The sequence below is a fragment of the Echiichthys vipera genome (genome assembly GCF_963691815.1).
Source record: "Echiichthys vipera genome assembly, chromosome: 23".
Taxonomy (NCBI): Eukaryota; Metazoa; Chordata; class Actinopteri; order Perciformes; family Trachinidae; genus Echiichthys; species Echiichthys vipera.
In genome coordinates, this window is record NC_139848.1 from 12201684 (window position 1) to 12220047 (window position 18364).

Here is an 18364-nt window from a genome sequence, read left to right on the forward strand (position 1 = left end):
TCCAACCGAACCGTGGCCATGGGCTCTCCGTTAGTGCCGTCCATCATGTCGACCGCCCCCGGCGCTACCGTGACTCAGAGGAAAGTCACAGCTGCTCTCAAAGTAATCACTCATTAGTGCCAAAAGTTATGTTTCATTACTCGTCGACGTGATGTGTCGCTCTTTTGTTAAATTATGCTCCCACTTTGCGTCATGCTCATCACAAAAGTAAGTAAAATAAGTATTTAGTCTTAGCAGGCAAAGTTAAGCTAGTTAGCACTCATTAAGCTAACGTTAACTACCTTAATTTAACTCACTGTGTGTCGCAGGTAAAGTTAAGCTAGTTAGCACTTATTAAGCTAACGTTAACTACCTTAATTTAACTCACTGTGTGTCGCAGGTAAAGTTAAGCTAGTTAGCACTCATTAAGCTAACGTTAACTACCTTCATTTAACTCACTGTGTGTCGCAGGTAATAAGCTAGTTAGCACTCATTAAGCTAACGTTAACTACCTTAATTTAACCCGCTGTGTGTCGCTGGTAAAGTTAAGCTAGTTAGTACTCATTAAACTAACGTTAACTACCTTCATTTAACCCGCTGTGTGTCGCTGGTAAAGTTAAGCTAGTTAGTACTCATTAAACTAACGTTAACTACCTCCATTTAACTCGCTGTGTGTCGCAGGTAACAGTGTTGTACGGGTGCTTGAAATCCGTGAAAATGCTTGAATTTTCAAGGTTTGAAAAGTGTTTCAATTTTCGATAAAATGCTTGAATTTGCATCCACAATAAATTGAAATATAGAAATATAATTCTGGTATTCCGAAACAATTTTAGTTAAGCTAGTGAGCACTCATTAACCGTTAACTACCTTCATTTAACTCGCTGTGTTTCACAAAATGTACGGAGGGGATGTGTAATGTGTTGGTAATTCGACTTAAATCCGATACTATAAACTAGAAGGTAATTGCAAATTGTTTATGCTGCTTAGTAACGTTATGCCCATTAACCAAGGGGGGGGGGGGGGGGGTACGCTAACATCCCCGTAACGCGTTACAGTCACCCGTTACCAGCCAGCCCTGCCTCTACACTCTCTCTCCGTCTGCAGCTTTGTCTACGCGTCCATGTGGGTTTCTCCCCTCGCAGTGTCGGTGGTGCGCCTCTTTGCTCCGTGAGCCTCTCAGCCATTGGCCTCAGACACCGTCGGTCTACCTTCACAACAATAGACCCCCACGCACACACACACACACGGACACACTCGCGCCGCCACAACCGCGCACAGTGCTTTCGAGGAGCGACGGGGAGATGTTTGCTAAACTGCGGTTTACCGACTCCTTTCTTTTTAGCTCAACACCGACGAGGAGCGCGGGGAAGCCTCTGCGATGCGTGCAACCGGGGACGCATCGGAGTTGAAATAAGGGGAAACACGGGGGTCGGGGGTGGGGGGAGAAAAAAAAGAGAGAGGGGGCAGATTTTCCTACGAGGATGACTGACTGGTGACAAAGAACGGGGAGCCCCTCTGGCTTCGCTTGTCAGCCGCTAGAACTTGACGGGAGGCGTTTTTTGGGGGGGACCGGCTTGCTCTTACCTGGACACCCGAATCTTTTTTTTATCATCATTATTTTTCGGGGGGAACCATGCCTGTCCGGAGGGGTCATGTTGCGCCACAAAACACATTTTTGGGGGTAATTATTCGGAAATTCGAAGGACAAAGTGAGTACCTCTCCCCAGTGTCCAGTGCTGTGTGGGTGCGTTGTGTTGTGCTGCCTGTCTTTTGTGTCTGTCCTGCTGCTTCCTACAATTATTTGTTCGTTAGGAAATCACCTAATAGGCCTTCTTCCATAACAAGGTGTTGTGTATTTTGCAGTGATTTTGATAAACTATACGTCAGAGGTCCATGAAAAGTAATTTTAAGTTAATTACCCTGCAACCTTATCTCGTTTTAACAGTTCTATAGTGCTTAAGTACCCCACCTGCTCCTGTGGAAATTGTAATAAAAGCTGCATATGTGGAAAAAAAAGGATTAAGGGATTTAATAACTTTCAGACCAATATCCCCTTAAAAAAAACCTGTTTTGCCCTTATTAAATCCTTGAGTTATGTTTAGTTTTTTATAGATTACTTGCAGTGATGTGCTGCCGCACGCCACGCCGGGGGCCTATTGATTAATGCAAAGGAGTAAACCAGCATCACTTGCGCCATAAATCTGGGTATACAGCTGAAAATGTGTGGCTTTCCTCCCATTCTATTTTAAACGTCAAATAACAGGCGAAAGCAATCACAAAAAAGGGCAGTAATCAAGCTTAAATGGTCACATGATTAGTACAAACAAGTCTAAAGCAGTCCCGCCTGCTCATGAAGTTTTTCTATTCACTGCCGTTACGCAGCTGTATTATGGAATATAATGGAGGATAATCCCATGTTAACAGATTACACCCACCCACCTGTATTTGTATTTTTCAAAATTTGTTTTTCATATTCTGTCTTATTAATGTTAATGTACTTAATGTTTTAATGAATAATTTATGCATGTTTAATAAGTGATTCTCTACAGTAAATTCCTGTGATATCCTGCCAATGAACAAATGAACACCCTTCCTCCTTCAACGCCTCCTTTACAGATAAGAAATTCATTATAGCCAATGCCCGGGTACAGAACTGTGCTATTATCTACTGCAATGACGGTTTCTGCGAGATGACAGGCTTCTCCAGGCCGGACGTCATGCAGAAGCCGTGCACTTGCGACTTCCTACATGGCCAGTTCACCACCCGGCACTCGGTGGCCCAGGTGGCCCAGGCGCTGCTGGGCTCAGAGGAGCGCAAGGTGGAGATCACCTACCACCGCAAGGATGGTGAGTACTGTGGGCTTGTACAGTGCATGTCATGAAGCTGCTGCAGTAGTCTCTTTTCCACCAATGATTGAAAAATACTCACGATTTGTTCAAGTGAATCTGGTTTTGTTGTGTGCTGCACAAGAGAGATCTTCCTGTAGTGTTAATGCAAGATACATAGATGTGGGATAAATGAGTGAAAGGTCACTTTTACAGCGTCTCACATAGGGATGAAATGGTTACCGGTTCAATAATAAACCAGTCCATGTGGTTAGGACTATAGTTCCAATTCTTAGTTGTTGTTAAAAACCGTGTTCGATTACTGCGCTTGGAAAAAACAAATAGTAAATATCGTCCAACATCATTAAGCCATAATTCCTGCGCAAAATCATCCCATGGTCTTTTTCGGTACTTATATACTAACTAACTATACTACCACTAAAACTGCTCAAATAATGCCAAACCTGTGCAGTAGCATGATTAGTATCCCATAAAGCGAAGACCCAACAATTTAGTTAGAGAACCCAGAGATTATTCAAAGAATGTGTTCCTTTTGGATTGCATTTGGTAATCGACTTGAATGGACTTTACTATGAGAGGAGCTGGTACAGGGTCCAGTTGGTAAGTCTTTAAAACACTCTTTTAATAAACTCTGGGTTCTCTAACTACCTTGTTGGTGCTTTGTTTTATGTGTAAGGACTCTTCTCATGCTGCTGCAGAGGTTTGGTGTTATTCTGAGCAGCATTAGTGGTTAAAAAAGACATTTTAACGCCTTCATCGTACTGCCCCGAGCTAATCACTGTTAGCCACGTCCGGCTGTTAGCGACTCTACCTGATAATAGTTGTTACACGAAAAAAACTGTCTCGATGGCTTTATTTGATGTATGTAAGTGCCGGATGATTTTGCACCGGAATTACCCTGTAAGGTTGTGTTGTTTTTTTCCTGCACTAGTGAAACTTTTCATAAAAAAAAGACAATGCTTCTTTAGCAAGTTCGATCAGAGTTGGGCTGAAAAACTGCAAAACCCTCCCAACAGCAAATAAACAAAACCGTGAAATTTCCCTTAAATGCTCTCCTGGTCAGGCTCGACCAGTGCTCCCACATCTGTAAAAGACTAAATCTCCTTGTTTGAACATGTGAACAAATCTTTTTGGAGATTGCAGATATCAAAAAAACAACCAATGTGCACAAAGTGCAGTTACCTCTCATAGCCAAGTGGTGTCATCTTTAATGTTAACGTGTGTTACTTAATGCATTGGCTATGTTATTATTCTAATGTTTACGCATGAATTATTCAGTGTGTGTATCAGTACGTTTTGAACATTTTCAACACATTTTAACAATACCACGATAACGCTGATAACAGTGAGAATTTTGGTCACTATAATCCCCATCTACCATTTTATCTCTACCTTACGCTCTAGGTACACAGTTGGTCATTTTTAGTTTTGAGTCGACTCTATCTGGAGCATTTTGAAGCAGCAAATCACAGAGTGCACCCTTTTAGAAACCTGAGGGAGGGGAGAGCCGCTGTGAAGGTTTCCTTTACTGTGAAGTCCAGTTTTGAAATGATGCAAGCGCCGGGTGGCTGGGAGAGATGTTCATTAGCCTGCGCTGGAGAGGGCACCCTGGGAAAGATATAGCTCACCTCCCTAGAGACTAATGTGAAGATAGTGAGGCGTGTGCTTTCTCTGTTTCTGTTTTCATCATCTCCCCTAAAAAATAGAGTAGTGGCTGAATGGTTTAGTGTACACAGATTAAGTTATTTATTTCATGACATTTTCTCATGTTAGAATTCTGACATCCTGTTCGTACCTATAGACTTGACAATTGTTGACTGACTGTATCTGTATAGCTTTTAGATAATCTACCGGTGTGCATATGCTGCTTATGAATACTGCATACAGATCATGACTTGGCACGGCAGCTGGTCTTGTTATGATGGGCTACAATGTGAGCTCCAAAGGGAAAGTTTCAACCAGTGGCATCAACTGTGCTGGTTCAGTGAGAGTTCATGCGGTGACCTCTAACAATGACATGTGCATTTAGACGATTAAGCCTCCTTGTATAACGATTAAGGTGAAGTTTCACTACGGCACAAATAAGGATTATTAGTTTCATAAGACATATGTGGGGGTCACCCATGTGTGCTTGTGTGGGGTTGTCGGATGTTAGTATAAGCCTGTATTGTAATTTATCGTCATAAGTGTTAATACTGCTGTGTATGAGTTAGTTATGACCAATAAAAATGAATCTACCACACTTAACTTGAACCCCTGGGGGACAGTATTTTTTAAATAAATTTGTAACAGTTTTCGATCAGCTTGAATGGACACGATGATTGCTCCAGAGGAAAGCTTTATCAACAATAAATCATATCTGTATCAGTTAATCAAGCCCAATAGCCTGGATGACTGGTCCAAAAAAAAACATGTTTGCATAAGTGGTGAATATTTTAACGGTGAATAATATCAACACATCCGATAACTCTGTCAACCTTCACAAACCCTTCCATGTTGCATCCCCAATTTTTTTGCAGTAGGAGGAACATAAAGCTCCCGATCTGGAAAAAGATTCAAATGTATCTCTGCTTACAAACAGACGAATGTTCTCATGGATAGGAACGCAATGATACTTCTGCAAGACTGCAAATCTGCGATACAAATTTGTGACGATTCACAGTGACATTAAAAAATGAATCGCGATAGCCTTTTTTAACAGTATATTGCGCCGTCTACCTTCACATTTGCTTGTTGACGTCCTACGTCTCTTGCGTCAGTAGACAGCGGTACCTAAACGGCAGCAGCTGCAGCGGGCAAAGATCATGGCTGTATTAAGAGAAAGAGTGGTGAGAGTGGTGAACCACACAAACCGCTCAACCAACCGTCACCAGTTACTACAAGGCCAAATCACGCTGACAAGCCGATTACATCCCTGCTCACCAAAACAAGTGCAAAAGCCAATGAGATTAGGAGGTGCATTGGTGTTTATATGAGGCTGTTTTCCATACTTGACTATAAAGAATCTCCGCCTCTGCCCCTTTGAAAGGTTCAACAGCAGGGGACATTGTAAATGTGTAGAGATCTCATAGTCCTAAAAATGAAGATATGTTGATATTCCTTAAGCATGCACATTCTAGGGCTCAAAAAAGGCAAAAGCTCTGCCCCGAGGATTCATTTAATTCCTACCCTGCACATTATGCAGCCTGCTCAGCGCAGGGATCATTACTCCACATGGACCATTTTTTGCGGATATACACTGCTATATCCAGATTGCAGTTTTCGCAATGGCAGAGAGTGAATACACAGCCCGGAAGAGGCAAAGTTTAGGATCATTTCACACTTTTCAGCTGAGTGCATCTGCAGTTGCCGTAGTGACTGCAGATGTTAAAAACAAGACGAGAATGCGTAGCTGTCCTTGTGAATGCTTCTATGTTCAGGTTTTCATGACAATGTTAAAAGAAACATTACCTACCAGGGAAAACACAATCCTGTTTTCAACATCTGCAGTCGCTACGGGCATTTGCAGACCCAGCTGAAAGTCACCAGTTAACAGGGTCACTCGTTAAACCGAAACACAAGGTAACGTAAACATCGATGTTAGCTGATTTAATGCAGCCTAACAGAGCGCACTGTTTTTGTAGCAGTGTCGTTATATGACTTGACTAGATATGATTTTAAGCCCTGAATTGAATTTGTGTGTGTTAGTTTACCACACCAAATAGGCATACCCCAGACATAATATATTAGAAACACAGGCCAAGCCCTGTTATTATTCATTTTTTAATTAAATGATTGATTTTGTTATTTAACACAAAATAAATGTTCAGTTTCACTTTTAGAAAGAAACTGGAAACATGCACTGTTTTGCAGTTTATACCCTACCACTGTAGAAAAATATATTTTGTAGATTTTAAATGAAGGGATCTTTTTCCACTCATAATTTGTCTTCAATCTGATTTTGTTTAAAGAAATGTGTAAAAATGCAACGATAGGAGCTCTGTATCAGTGATGATGACGCGGTCTTCAAAGATTGACTACTTGCACGGTTGGTTGTGTAACTCATTCTCAGGCAGGTATAGGGAGAGAAGTCGATTTGGTTGAAGACGGTTTATACAACAGTGACAAATGATATTATCTTTGGAGACAGATGTGCGGGGTCAAAGGTTGAAAGAGTGAGATGAAGAGATGGGATCCTGGCCATGTGATTGGAGCTGTAGCGTATCTTATGTTGTTTGCCAGAAATGTCAAACCAAGGGGAACGAACTAACAATATCTGCACAAGTACCAACTTGTATTTTTATAGTTTAACAATGTGTTTTTATAGTCCACTCCATGGATCTGACAGTTGAATTTGCTAGTTACAATGCAGATTACAAATCCATTTAATCATTTTTGGTTGCCGAAGTCTTCTGGAAATGTTCATCTGCTGATAGAACATTCCTACAAACACATTTTCAACATGGAAGTTCCTGTACAGCTTTCTTGTGATAAAAAAAGCACCTTCTAGGAACATTCTCTGGATGTTCTGTGTAGGTATTTTTAATATTTTTTTAAAAACTGAGCCTGCAAGAACCATCAGTGAGCACTCTCATTAGTGAACAGGATTGGGTTACCACAAGATGACGTCATGTCGAGACCTTCTGGGAATATTTGTTGAACTAATTAACCAAACAAAGATCTTTGAAGACTGCAAGGCACATTACCAAAGCAGCAGCCTTTAGGGAGTCAAGCCTCAGGATGAAAATTGTGCTAGTATGTTTTTATACTTTGCCACTTTTAGTTAACTTAGGTTAAGGACATTCACTGACACTGGAGTATTCTTACACTGTTCTATTAGCAAGGTAAAGGATTGAATTACTTTAACATGACCATAACTGGTCTGAGGCCTCTCTAGGCCGGTGGTATTGTCAGCTAAGTCAAGCTACGGGTTCAATCTGCATCGATCCGCTGAGCATACAGCATTAATGAGGACACAAATACCTTCATGTTGCATTGATCTTCAAAACCGTTGCATGGGAGAGGGGAAATCAATGACGACCAAAGCGCACTTCCTCCACTGGCTGGCCCACAGGAGACTTGGATAAAAAGAGTTGGAGGACTTCTGACAGCCGGACCCTGCAACCAGGAGAAAAGGCCTCATTACCATTATATATGCTGTGCTTCTAATTACCTCAGTGTTTCCTCTCACCTGACTCAGAGCTTCTCCAGGGAAGGTCATACACCTGTTTCAAACAGGCAGACTTCTCAAATAGTCTCCTTTTTATAATAAGCAAGTATGGCTGTACCATTTATCATACCATAAATCATGCTTTTATATTTCCATAGTTCGAATCATGCAATCCAGTGACAAAAGGTGTTACGTTATGTATTTGGATATCAAACACCTCTAGTATGTGCCAACCATTTACAATCTTTGTGCAACATTCAGGTGGTCAAAATGTGAGTTAAAGTGTAAAGAGGCAGGCATTTCCAGTGGGAAAAACAGACTCACTGTAATAGTACATCATTGAAATCATCAATGGGCAAAAGTGAATAAGACTAAATATAAAGGATCTCAGATTGCAGCCATCTGAGAAATAGATGTAATTTAGATGTAACTACTCCCCCCCTCCATCACACACACAGCTCTCAATTCTCTCTATTGTCTCCTGTATTGGAACTCCAGTTGAAATGTCATTGCGGCGAGCTGATTTGCTCTCCTCGCGGTCGATCGTTGGGGTGTCTTCGAGGCAATCTTCTTCTTTATAATCCTGTGACCCAGGGTCTGCGTAACCGCATAGCCCGCTGTCCTTTGCAGATCACGAAGGAGACTTCTGCTCGTCAGCACAATCTCTGGCACGTTGTTAATGCTTTCTGATTTGTGCCTTCGCAGAATCACCCGTCCGTTTCGCCTTTCAGCGCACATATCTCGATGACCTCTATAGGAGAAGTAGCTGTCAGTAAAGTGGCAAAAGTTATTCCAAACCCCTGTGCTTGACATTTAGATGTCGAGCTGTTTACTGCTCTTGCACAAACAAGGAGGACAGGCCAGCTTTTCTCAAATTTGACTTTTGTGTCAATTAGATTTTTTTTTAACCTTGATACATTTTCTGAACAGTGCCTCTTCTCTACCTAATCAGCACCAGGAAAGACAGTGAGTGATGCACAGGGTGCCTTTGCTTGTGTTGTGTAATCATTTTAAATGTAATTCCGGCGCAAAATCATCCCATTGTCTTTTTCCGCACTTATGTGAAGGGACTCTTATCGTGCTACTGCAGATGTTTGGTGTTATTTTGAGCAGTATAAGTGGTTAAAAAAGACGTTGTAATGTCTTCACCGTACTGCTCATCAGTGTTTTTTTGACAATGGATGATTTTGTGCCCGAATTACACTTTGTCTTTTTCTGGATTGTTTTCTATCACTTGCTTTTTAAAAAAAATAAAAAATAAAAACATTGCTGTAAAAGCATTTTATATAATCCTCGTAATCAGCCCCAAAATGAGGGGAAATCCCTTTATTTATGATATAACTGTCCCTTATAGAACAGGTTAGAGCCAAAGCTTTCTTTAAAAAACAAATCTAAATTACTGAGGGACCTTTTTATACCTCTTTTGATTAACATTCAAATTGTTCTCACAGCAGAGCAAACGGGAAATACTTGAAACACAATCATTTTCCGTTCAATTAGCCATTTACCAAGCATTACAATGTGGCCTTACATTAGATGCTGGAATGTTGCCAAGATTTGGGATTTCTTTCTTCTTTTTTTTTTCATCTGGCAGGGTTTTGTAGCCACATGGTCTATTTAGATGCTAATGTTTCACGGTGTAATTGCACAGTAAAGTATAGAGAAATTGGATTTGCAATACGACATGATTTCCTCTCATATAAAAAATGACCAAGAAGCACACCCCCCCCCCCCTTTTTTTTTTAATAGACCACCTGTTACAGATCTTACATTTAACATACACTGCAGTTAATATCTACAACTAACACTACTGTCAGTGCTTCTTATGCAGTCTTTTATTTGTTAATGAATGCATTCACCGCTGCAAATAATGGCCCACGTAAGGGGGATTAAGTATTTAAACCCCCTTGTCTTAATGACAGCTTCAAAAATCACTGAGTAAAAATAAACTGTGCTAACCAAGGCAGCACATATTTACTCAGCAACCGTTGCTCTATCTCCCTCTCCATTCAGTCGTACAAATAGAATAATCACTGTCTTTCTTTCTCTACTAAAAAAGCTGACTCTCAGGGGCCTCGGTGTATCAAGAAATCCATACGCTTAGTACACGGTAAAAGCTTTCACTTGCAAATAGAAAATGAGACTGAAAATGTCAAGCTATAAATAGATTAAAGTTGGTTGTGCTTCAGTGATGCTCACTGAAGTTTCCCCCTGCGCCTTTTCAAATGTCTCATCAATGTAGAAACCAGGTGGGATCAGTCAGTATCACCGTTAAAATATGCCATGTTCAAGAATACCTCTCTTGGGACTGAGATATTATTTACAGTTTTGTCTCATAATGAAAAAGGCTTAACACAATTTCCCTGATTGCTTCTTTTGTCCAACTAATAGGCCAAATTCTAAGTGTCTTCAGGGTACAATCATAAGGGGACCTGCAAATGTTTGGCATTCTTTGCTTGAAAAGTGACTCAGTCGACTAAATCAGTTAAAACTTGTTACAGTTCAATACCTGATACCTGAACTACAATTAAGGGCTCACTGGTTGAGTACGTTGAGAGTTACAAATATCTGGGAACAGTGATCGATAAGAAGTTGAACCATGACCTAAACACAAATGCAGTCTGTAAAAAGGGTCTGCAGAGACTTTCTGCGAAGACTGAATACTTTTAATTTGGACAAGACACTGTTTATTTTATAAATCTTTTATTGAGTCCATTTTAACTTTTTCTTTGATTTCTTGGTATGGGAACCTCACGGTGCAAAACAAAAACAGTTTGTCCAACATTGTTAAGGCAGCCATTAAAGTCTTTGGCACGCAGCAGCCTACCTCAGCAAATATCTATAAGAGACGACTCTTACGGAAGGCACGGTCAATTTCAGCCAGCTGCACAGTCCTCCACTTTTGGAGGAATTGGTTCGGTGTAAAAAACAATAGGTTTAAGTTTTCCTTTGTTCCAAATGCAATAAATGCCCTTAACTTGCACTGAACCTTGACCGCACTGTTTAGCAGCACTTTCACATGGCTACCGCTCCAATAGTCGGACTCTTTTAACGAACATCTATAATTCTGAGTCTTTTGGTTGTTTGTTGTAACTGTTGTGATCAGTGTCCAATGTCCTCTTGTATGTTGTGTTTTTGTTGTGGCCGCCACTGTAAATCAAATTACTCCCTTTAAGGGGCAATAAAGCTCTGAACGGAACTGAACTGAACTGGACTGATGATCTGCCTTAGTTGGCTTTGTAAAAAAAAAAAAGAAGCCCCCAACCAATGTATCATTGCACTGTAACACTGTAGGATGTAGGAAAAGAAAAGAAGGAACAAAATCAACCATATTCAATCTGATTTCCCATTCTTCTTCCTTGTCAAAACCTGCTGCCTACTAGGGCTGTCAATGACAATTGTAAATTTGAATTGTAAAAATAAAAAAAATTAATATTCGATTTGGGCAGGAAAAAAAACCCTGCTAACTGCCTTGCACTGCCTACCGGCCAGATGAAATGTGCGAGTTATACTTAGCCACACGTAGACTACACTGCAGCTAACACAAGTACTACGCAAGGACACCTTCAAAAATCAACCCCCCCTCTAAAGAAAAAACAGAAATTTTAAATAGTGTGAAAATCTCATCTCGTCTCTTTCTCAATATCATGTATCGTCTCGTCGCACCCCTTATTGTGAATGTATGGTATATTTTTTAATATTGTACTGACATGACTGTCGTGGTGCTGTAGGTTTACCTTCTATGTTGCATCTTCAAAAGTGCACAATAAAAATGTGACACTGAATTTGAAACAGCACATTGTGATTTCTGCATCTATTATTGATTTGCTGTGTGTGCCCCTAAAGTTTTCAGTTGAGGCCACAGTGCTCTTAGTGAAAAAAGTTAGTCTGGTGGTCTGTTCTTGCCTGGGCCTCAGTCGCCTTAATTGCTTTAAATATTCAGTTCCCTTGTACGAAGTCTATGTAGTGTTCAATTGAGCCCAGCAAGTCAGCTTGATTTCAAGTCCTTTAATGGCGAAGGCATGACCCATCCTACTCTGCATCTGCTTGGCTAGTACAAGTTGCCTTCCTAGGTTGGTTTGGTTAGTTTTAGGCATGAGGAGTGAGCTAAGTTAACGTCAGGGTAGGGATATCACGGTAAAGCCATTAGAGGCAGAGTAGGGCAGGTCATACCTTTGTCATAGTAAGAAAAAAAATATTGGAGAATCGCAGTTAGCATGTGGGCATGTTAATGAAACCCTCACGCAACTGGAAGAAAACATCATGGGGTAAATAATAAGAAGAAGGGTGCAAAGATACCAACAACTTTGATTTTGATAGCCCTGGCGCCTACATTACCCATGTTGCAATTTGGCTGCTGATAGTTCGGTTCGTGAAGCGAGTGTGTTATGCTAGTAGCAGCTAAAGTGGCCTATGTCCTTAAACAGAGATGATATCACTTGAGGACATTTGTGGTATACTCCCCGACTCCTATAAATAATAAATACTTTGTTGTGTGATCGTTGGAGTACCCCTTTAAGTTACTTAAGCTGCAACGTAGTTCAAAATGACTGAAACTTAAAGAGGAAACTCCATGGAAACCGGTTATATGGTCCCTACATTGGGAATTGTTTTTGTTAAAACATTGAATTTTAGACATTGAACATTAAATTTTTATCCTTTAAGGTGAAGTTATGACCGACATTTCATAGATTTTCCAATCCCACCGAGTTATGTGAATTACTCTCTTAATAACAAACAACTAGTCACTGATGCACTGTAGCTCGGAGGAAGCCAAGCATGATGAGTGATGATGACTCAGGTTACTTGCCTGAAGTGGCCGGAGTTTGTTGGTGTTATTCTGGAACAGAAACCATTCTCTGTAAAAAACAAACAAAAACCCAATAAAAACAATTGTAGATCCAAACAAGATAGGCTCTTATTCTGTTTCGCCTGAAGTCTCTTTCTGTCAATGGAGAGCTCCCGTCTGTGAAAGACATATGTGGGGGGAGAGAGAGGAGGGGCAACGCAAAGACCAAAATTTGGCACATAAATGAGACAGAGGGAGTGTGGGGATGTAGGAAGAAGCATTCAACCGAAACTAAGTTCGACTTGTGTGTGACTATGAGAGATGAAGTGAATGAGCAGTCAAGAGAGAATGAAGGTGTCAGAGAGAGAGAGGGGAATCAGGTGCAGCTGAAAAACAGCTGGTTTCTTCCATTAGCATGCCTTATTGAATCCAGTCCAGCAGCTTCAATTATGGATAGCCCTAGTTCTGTCTCCAACACACTCTTTCTCGGGACTATGGAGATCCAGTATTTGAAATTTCCTTACTTGTGGGCCTTAACCCCCCGAAGCACCATATAAAGAGTTGCTTGGCGAATGGTGGGCGACTTTAAACGTAGCTGTCCACTTCCTGCTTGCTCTCATCAGTCCTCATGAGCCAGAGAGAAAGGAATGTAATGAGCAAGCTCCCCCACTCTCAATCTAAAGTGACATGGACAGATTTGTGTTGAAGCAAAGGCTTCGATTTTCTCTATGTTCATGCCTCACAGTGGATCTCATTTATAATGAATTTGTTCCTCGGCTTCTCCAGGGCTGCCAGCAAGAAGGATTACAGATTGGTCAAACCTGAGAAGATTTGTACTTACTCTGCTTGGTTGTTGCCATTATAAACCTGAACGCTTTAAAGTGGACCAAGTGGAGGGACGTTAAGAAGACACAAACTCTTGCTGCACTTTACCATTCACGTTTGAACACACCTTACTGTCACCACAAACAAATTTTTTTTAACTAATCAGATGAATTTCCTCCTGTCTGTCAAACCCTCACCTTGTCATGCCTATATAAAGCCTCTGTGTGCATTACAGCATAGTGTTGTCCTGGCAACAATTGAAAGAGCCATGATATATCATTACCTCTCATATTCATCCTGGCTTGTCTGCCTGCGGCGTCGGAAGCTAGAGAACAGAACTCCCGGGAACCAGTCACACAGTCCTGGAGCTGCCATCAAAAGCCGAATCCGTGACAAGTTCAACTAATGCGGAGGAATTTGACTTGGTGATACTGGCGTAGAGCCATACTTTACCGGTTCACTTCACTTGCCTGACTCATGAAACCGATACACTTCCATTTTTTAAAAACGCATCAGTCCACACTCTGAGTCATATGAGTGAGACAAGCATCACCCCGTGTGTTTCTACTCTCCGAATCCCTTTTCTATTGCTGCTGTGGTGCTCTAAGAAGTGTAATCTCCAGACACCGGTTTCAATGACACAAATCTGCTGTTTATATATTCCGGACCTGCGAACTGTATCTGTAACATTTGATCAAGTCTCCTGGTGTCACTATGAGTACAGGTGTCAGTGGGAAATAACAAATCGATGAATAAAAACAGTGCAGATTACTTACAGCGTAATTATCATGTTGCTGTCCTTTCAGCACCCCAGGAGCTTCTGCTGACCAACAGCTGCTTCCGAGGACAAGGACAGCTGTCTTCAGTGTTGAACTTACTAAACACTTCAGTAGCCTTTACACATCAGCATGTTTATTTTCTCCCAAAAGCTATGCTAACATGCTGATGTTGGCAGGTTGACAGAGTTTCCCTTTTGCACAAATAGGAGATTCTTTCGTGTCAGACGCGTTTCTCACATGCTGTGAATTCAATTTCCCCAAGATGGATTAATAAAGCATACATTATTCATTATTAAAATTTGGTTAAGGTTAGGTTAGGGCTGGAAAGAGCGTGCTGTAGGCAGACATGCAAAGAAGATGGAAGTTGTGCAGACTGCTGAAGACAACATATCCTTCAATTTAATTTTTTTTTATAGTGCTAAATTATAACAAAAGTCAAGACACTTAACATATAGAGTAGGTCAAGACCACGCTCTGACTTATTCATGATTAACAGACCCAACAATTCCCCACGAGCAACAACAAGCCACATTATCTCTAATAATAATAATAATAATAATAATTAAAGTTATTGTATTCAGTATTATTCCAACAATCATATGCACACAGTGGCGACAAAAACCTTCCCTTTAACATGCACAACCCAGCTTCTTAGAGGACGGCCATCTGTCTTGACCGTTTGGGAAAAAGAAAAAGAGACAGAAACAGACAGACAGAAGGACAGATAGAGACTAAGACAGACGCAAATACAGACGGACAATCCCAGAGATGAAAGCAACCAGAAAAGTAACAGCAACTATATTAATATCTACAGTAATGTGGATATAACTTTATGTTATGGCAGTTAATATATCAGAGTGATATAAATAGTAGAAACAACTACAGCTCATAGAAGTTCATAGAATATGATAATCATAATAATTACGGCAATGAATATGATCAGTGATATGAGTAGTAGTAATAAAATTAGAAATACAACTGCTAAGGTTATTTTTGTCCATGAATTTTAGAATGTATAAAATGAATGATAATGTACTGTATATGAATAATAGTGATGATAGCAGCAGGAAGCGTCACACAGGACCCCGGCAGCAGAGACCTATGTCTCTATAAACTACGTCAGCTATGTAACTGTCTGATATACAATATTGCCACGTATACCTCTTCAACCTCAGCTTGTACTTCTATCTATTTTGCAGACAAGGTGCCAATGAGCAAATATAGGTCCCTCTAATGTTGGATCTATGGATTAAGCCCACACACGCTGCCATTATGTGATGGTTTTACCACAAACAAACAAGTAAACAGTCTGACAGCCCCCTCCCCCAACCTGCTTGGGCTCAAACACCTCGCTTTGCAGCTTCCCCTCCCCCTTGTGTCTCTTCATTCTTGTCTCCACTGAGGGGCTAACACCAACCCTCACCCACCCAACCTCCACAACCGTGCACCAGACATCTCCGTGCATCCAGTCCGTATCTGAGAGATGAATCATGCGCTGGATGTGAGCAAGGAAGATTATTCCCCCAGATTATATCCAATTTTTTTTTTTATTAATGTTAAGAAATCCCAGAGCGCCTCACGCGAGTGCAGTTAAAAGGTTTATTTTAGACCATAATCCCCTCTTTTCTCTCATTCATGGATTGGATATGACCACATCTGTGAATGAACAGCCATTTCATTCATCAGATCATGTGATTGTTGTTCAACATTTGGTCGATTTCTAGATATACTTGAGTAAACATATTCTTTTTTTTCTTTATCATTTTTTCCCTCCAAGATATGTCAGTTGCAGTTCTTCAGTCCTGCTCTTCGGCATAATGGCAGAGCCGATGTGTAGCAAAGCCATTAATATATTGATGTTACTACAGTATCTTCATGCCCAGGCAGTCAGTGTTTGATTTTTTAGAGTCAGATGACTCACACATGTCTGCCAGCTAAATTAGGTGACAGCCTACGTTTATGAATTGGACCGTTTTTAGAAGCCCACCACTTTAATGCCAGACGGAGATCATCAGTGTGCAGCGCCTGCGGAATCACTTTGATGGAGATTGAAAGTCCGAGGGGAGAGCCCACGGCCACCGGCCTGTTTGAGCACAGCCATTCGTACTCTCAACAAAACCTGACATCTGCGCTTTACCAAGGCGTTGGGACCACAATAGCCCCACTCTATGACTGAGGCTTCTGATTTTATCTTTGTCCACTTGAGTCCCCCTCATACATTCTGTCCAGCTGCAACACAGGGCTCATATTGTTTTCCTTTTTTAATTTCACTGAGGGCAGACGGCGACGGTTGTCGGTTTGACAAAGTAATTAAGTATGGCAGTGCTGCGATGAGACACAGATAATAGGAAGTGGAGCCTGTCAAGCTTTTACAGTGTTCTTTAATCAAATTTGTTTTCAGCATCTACGGGAGCACTTATAGTATATCCAATTGATGTTATTTCTTTTGCTTGTAGATATGCCTTGTCCTCTTGTCAGCCTATGTTCAGTTAGTTTAGTCTCAGAAATTAGATATTAGATATGCTTTGGATCTAGTCCATAGTGTATTTGATTAAAAAAACAGTACGCATGTTATGGACTTTAGAGTATTAATGGAATCACTGCTACTCCCAGGAACAACGTATGACTCGTACCTGAAGGTCCCCTCCAAGACATTTGTTACTGGTTCCAAAATGAAAGTTGAACCGACGTTCTGGACATTACCAGGACGTTGTTCTCGGACATTCCAGAGATGTCTAAATATGTCATGATCAACAGACCTTAGTTTAAGTCTACAGTATGCATTGTGCAGCTTTATACATCTAGATCAGCAGCTTGATATAATTCTATTAAATGTCCTCCAATAGTCCAGTTGACGTCCTAGTCTGACCTTTTGAAAGATGCACACACCGAGTCAGTACTGACACGCAACAACATTCTTTTAGGGTAAACAAAAAAAGCAAGCAAAGCAAAAAATACAAATGCCAATACAACAATTTGAAACCGTGACCATTTTTAATAATCTTAAAACAGCATTAAAGTTAAAGTCCAAGCGCACCATGGCTGAGAGTGGAAAGGACGACACCATGTGACCATTTAACCGTCAAAACTGGACCAAACTTGTCATTAGAAGGAGAAATTGAATCTTATATTTATATTTATTAGTTTTCCAAATATATGCACACATGATTCCAGTTTTTCATGTTGCAATGCTGCTGTTCATCCAGTGTAACCATTGCCCAGGGACACTAAAAAATCTGACATATGTTCAGTGTATAAAAATGAACAAGGAGGCATCTGTTTTCAAAGAGTCACAGTTCAGTGAAAAAAAAAAGTACTAAATTACAACTTGTCCAATCAAGTCACTTTGCTTTGAGGTATCTCTTTTGCTGCACGCTGCACTGTTTATCAAGTGTGACTTATTTCCAGTCATAATGATAAACAGTGTATTTATGGCACCATTCACAGCTTGCCGTTTGACAGAGCCCACAGTGCCTTCCATCACCCACCATGATCTCCCAGATAACCTTTTGCATCGACACCGCATGGTTCCCAAAGCTCCAGACAGATTTTTGGCTGTTAATGCAGCTATGCAAGGTTTTGTTGTATTCTCCGAGTTGCTTAGGGCTTGCTGCTTGAAGTTAGATGATCTCCTCGCTCACTATCACAAATCTGATGGAGCAAGTAGATGTGATATTCGTAAACCCAAAGGTTCTTTTGAATGGCTCTTCGGTATGAAGGGAACCGATTCTTGCTTGAGATCTTTGTATCACCGTGCCCGCCCTAAATCTAAATCTGCAGTGCTGGGTTCCTGCTGGCACGACACTTTGCAGCACTTTTGCATCTTCTTGCGTCTGTGACAGAGAAAAAACACCAAACGTGCTTTTATCGACACTCTTCCCCAACATGCATGACAGTGCCTCGCCACTCAGAATCATTTAAAAAAAAAAAGCCTCTCTCGGAAAGGAACAAAGCCATGAGAATTCTCATCACTAGTAGCAAATCAACAAAAATTAC

At 40.9% G+C, this 18364-nt stretch overlaps 1 protein-coding gene across 1 annotated transcript in view; it reads left to right on the forward strand.

Moving 5' to 3' along the window:
* Positions 1-1612: 1612 nt before the first annotated feature.
* The window catches only part of LOC310964766 (voltage-gated inwardly rectifying potassium channel KCNH7-like), a gene marked incomplete at both ends in the record, with an annotated part of 70475 nt that continues 53723 nt past the window's right edge, over positions 1613-18364 (forward strand). Inside the window, 2 exons of the mRNA XM_083938024.1 lie at positions 1613-1688; positions 2596-2826. Coding sequence (XP_083794150.1) covers positions 1613-1688; positions 2596-2826 — 307 coding nt within the window. The remainder of the gene's footprint in view (positions 1689-2595; positions 2827-18364) is intronic.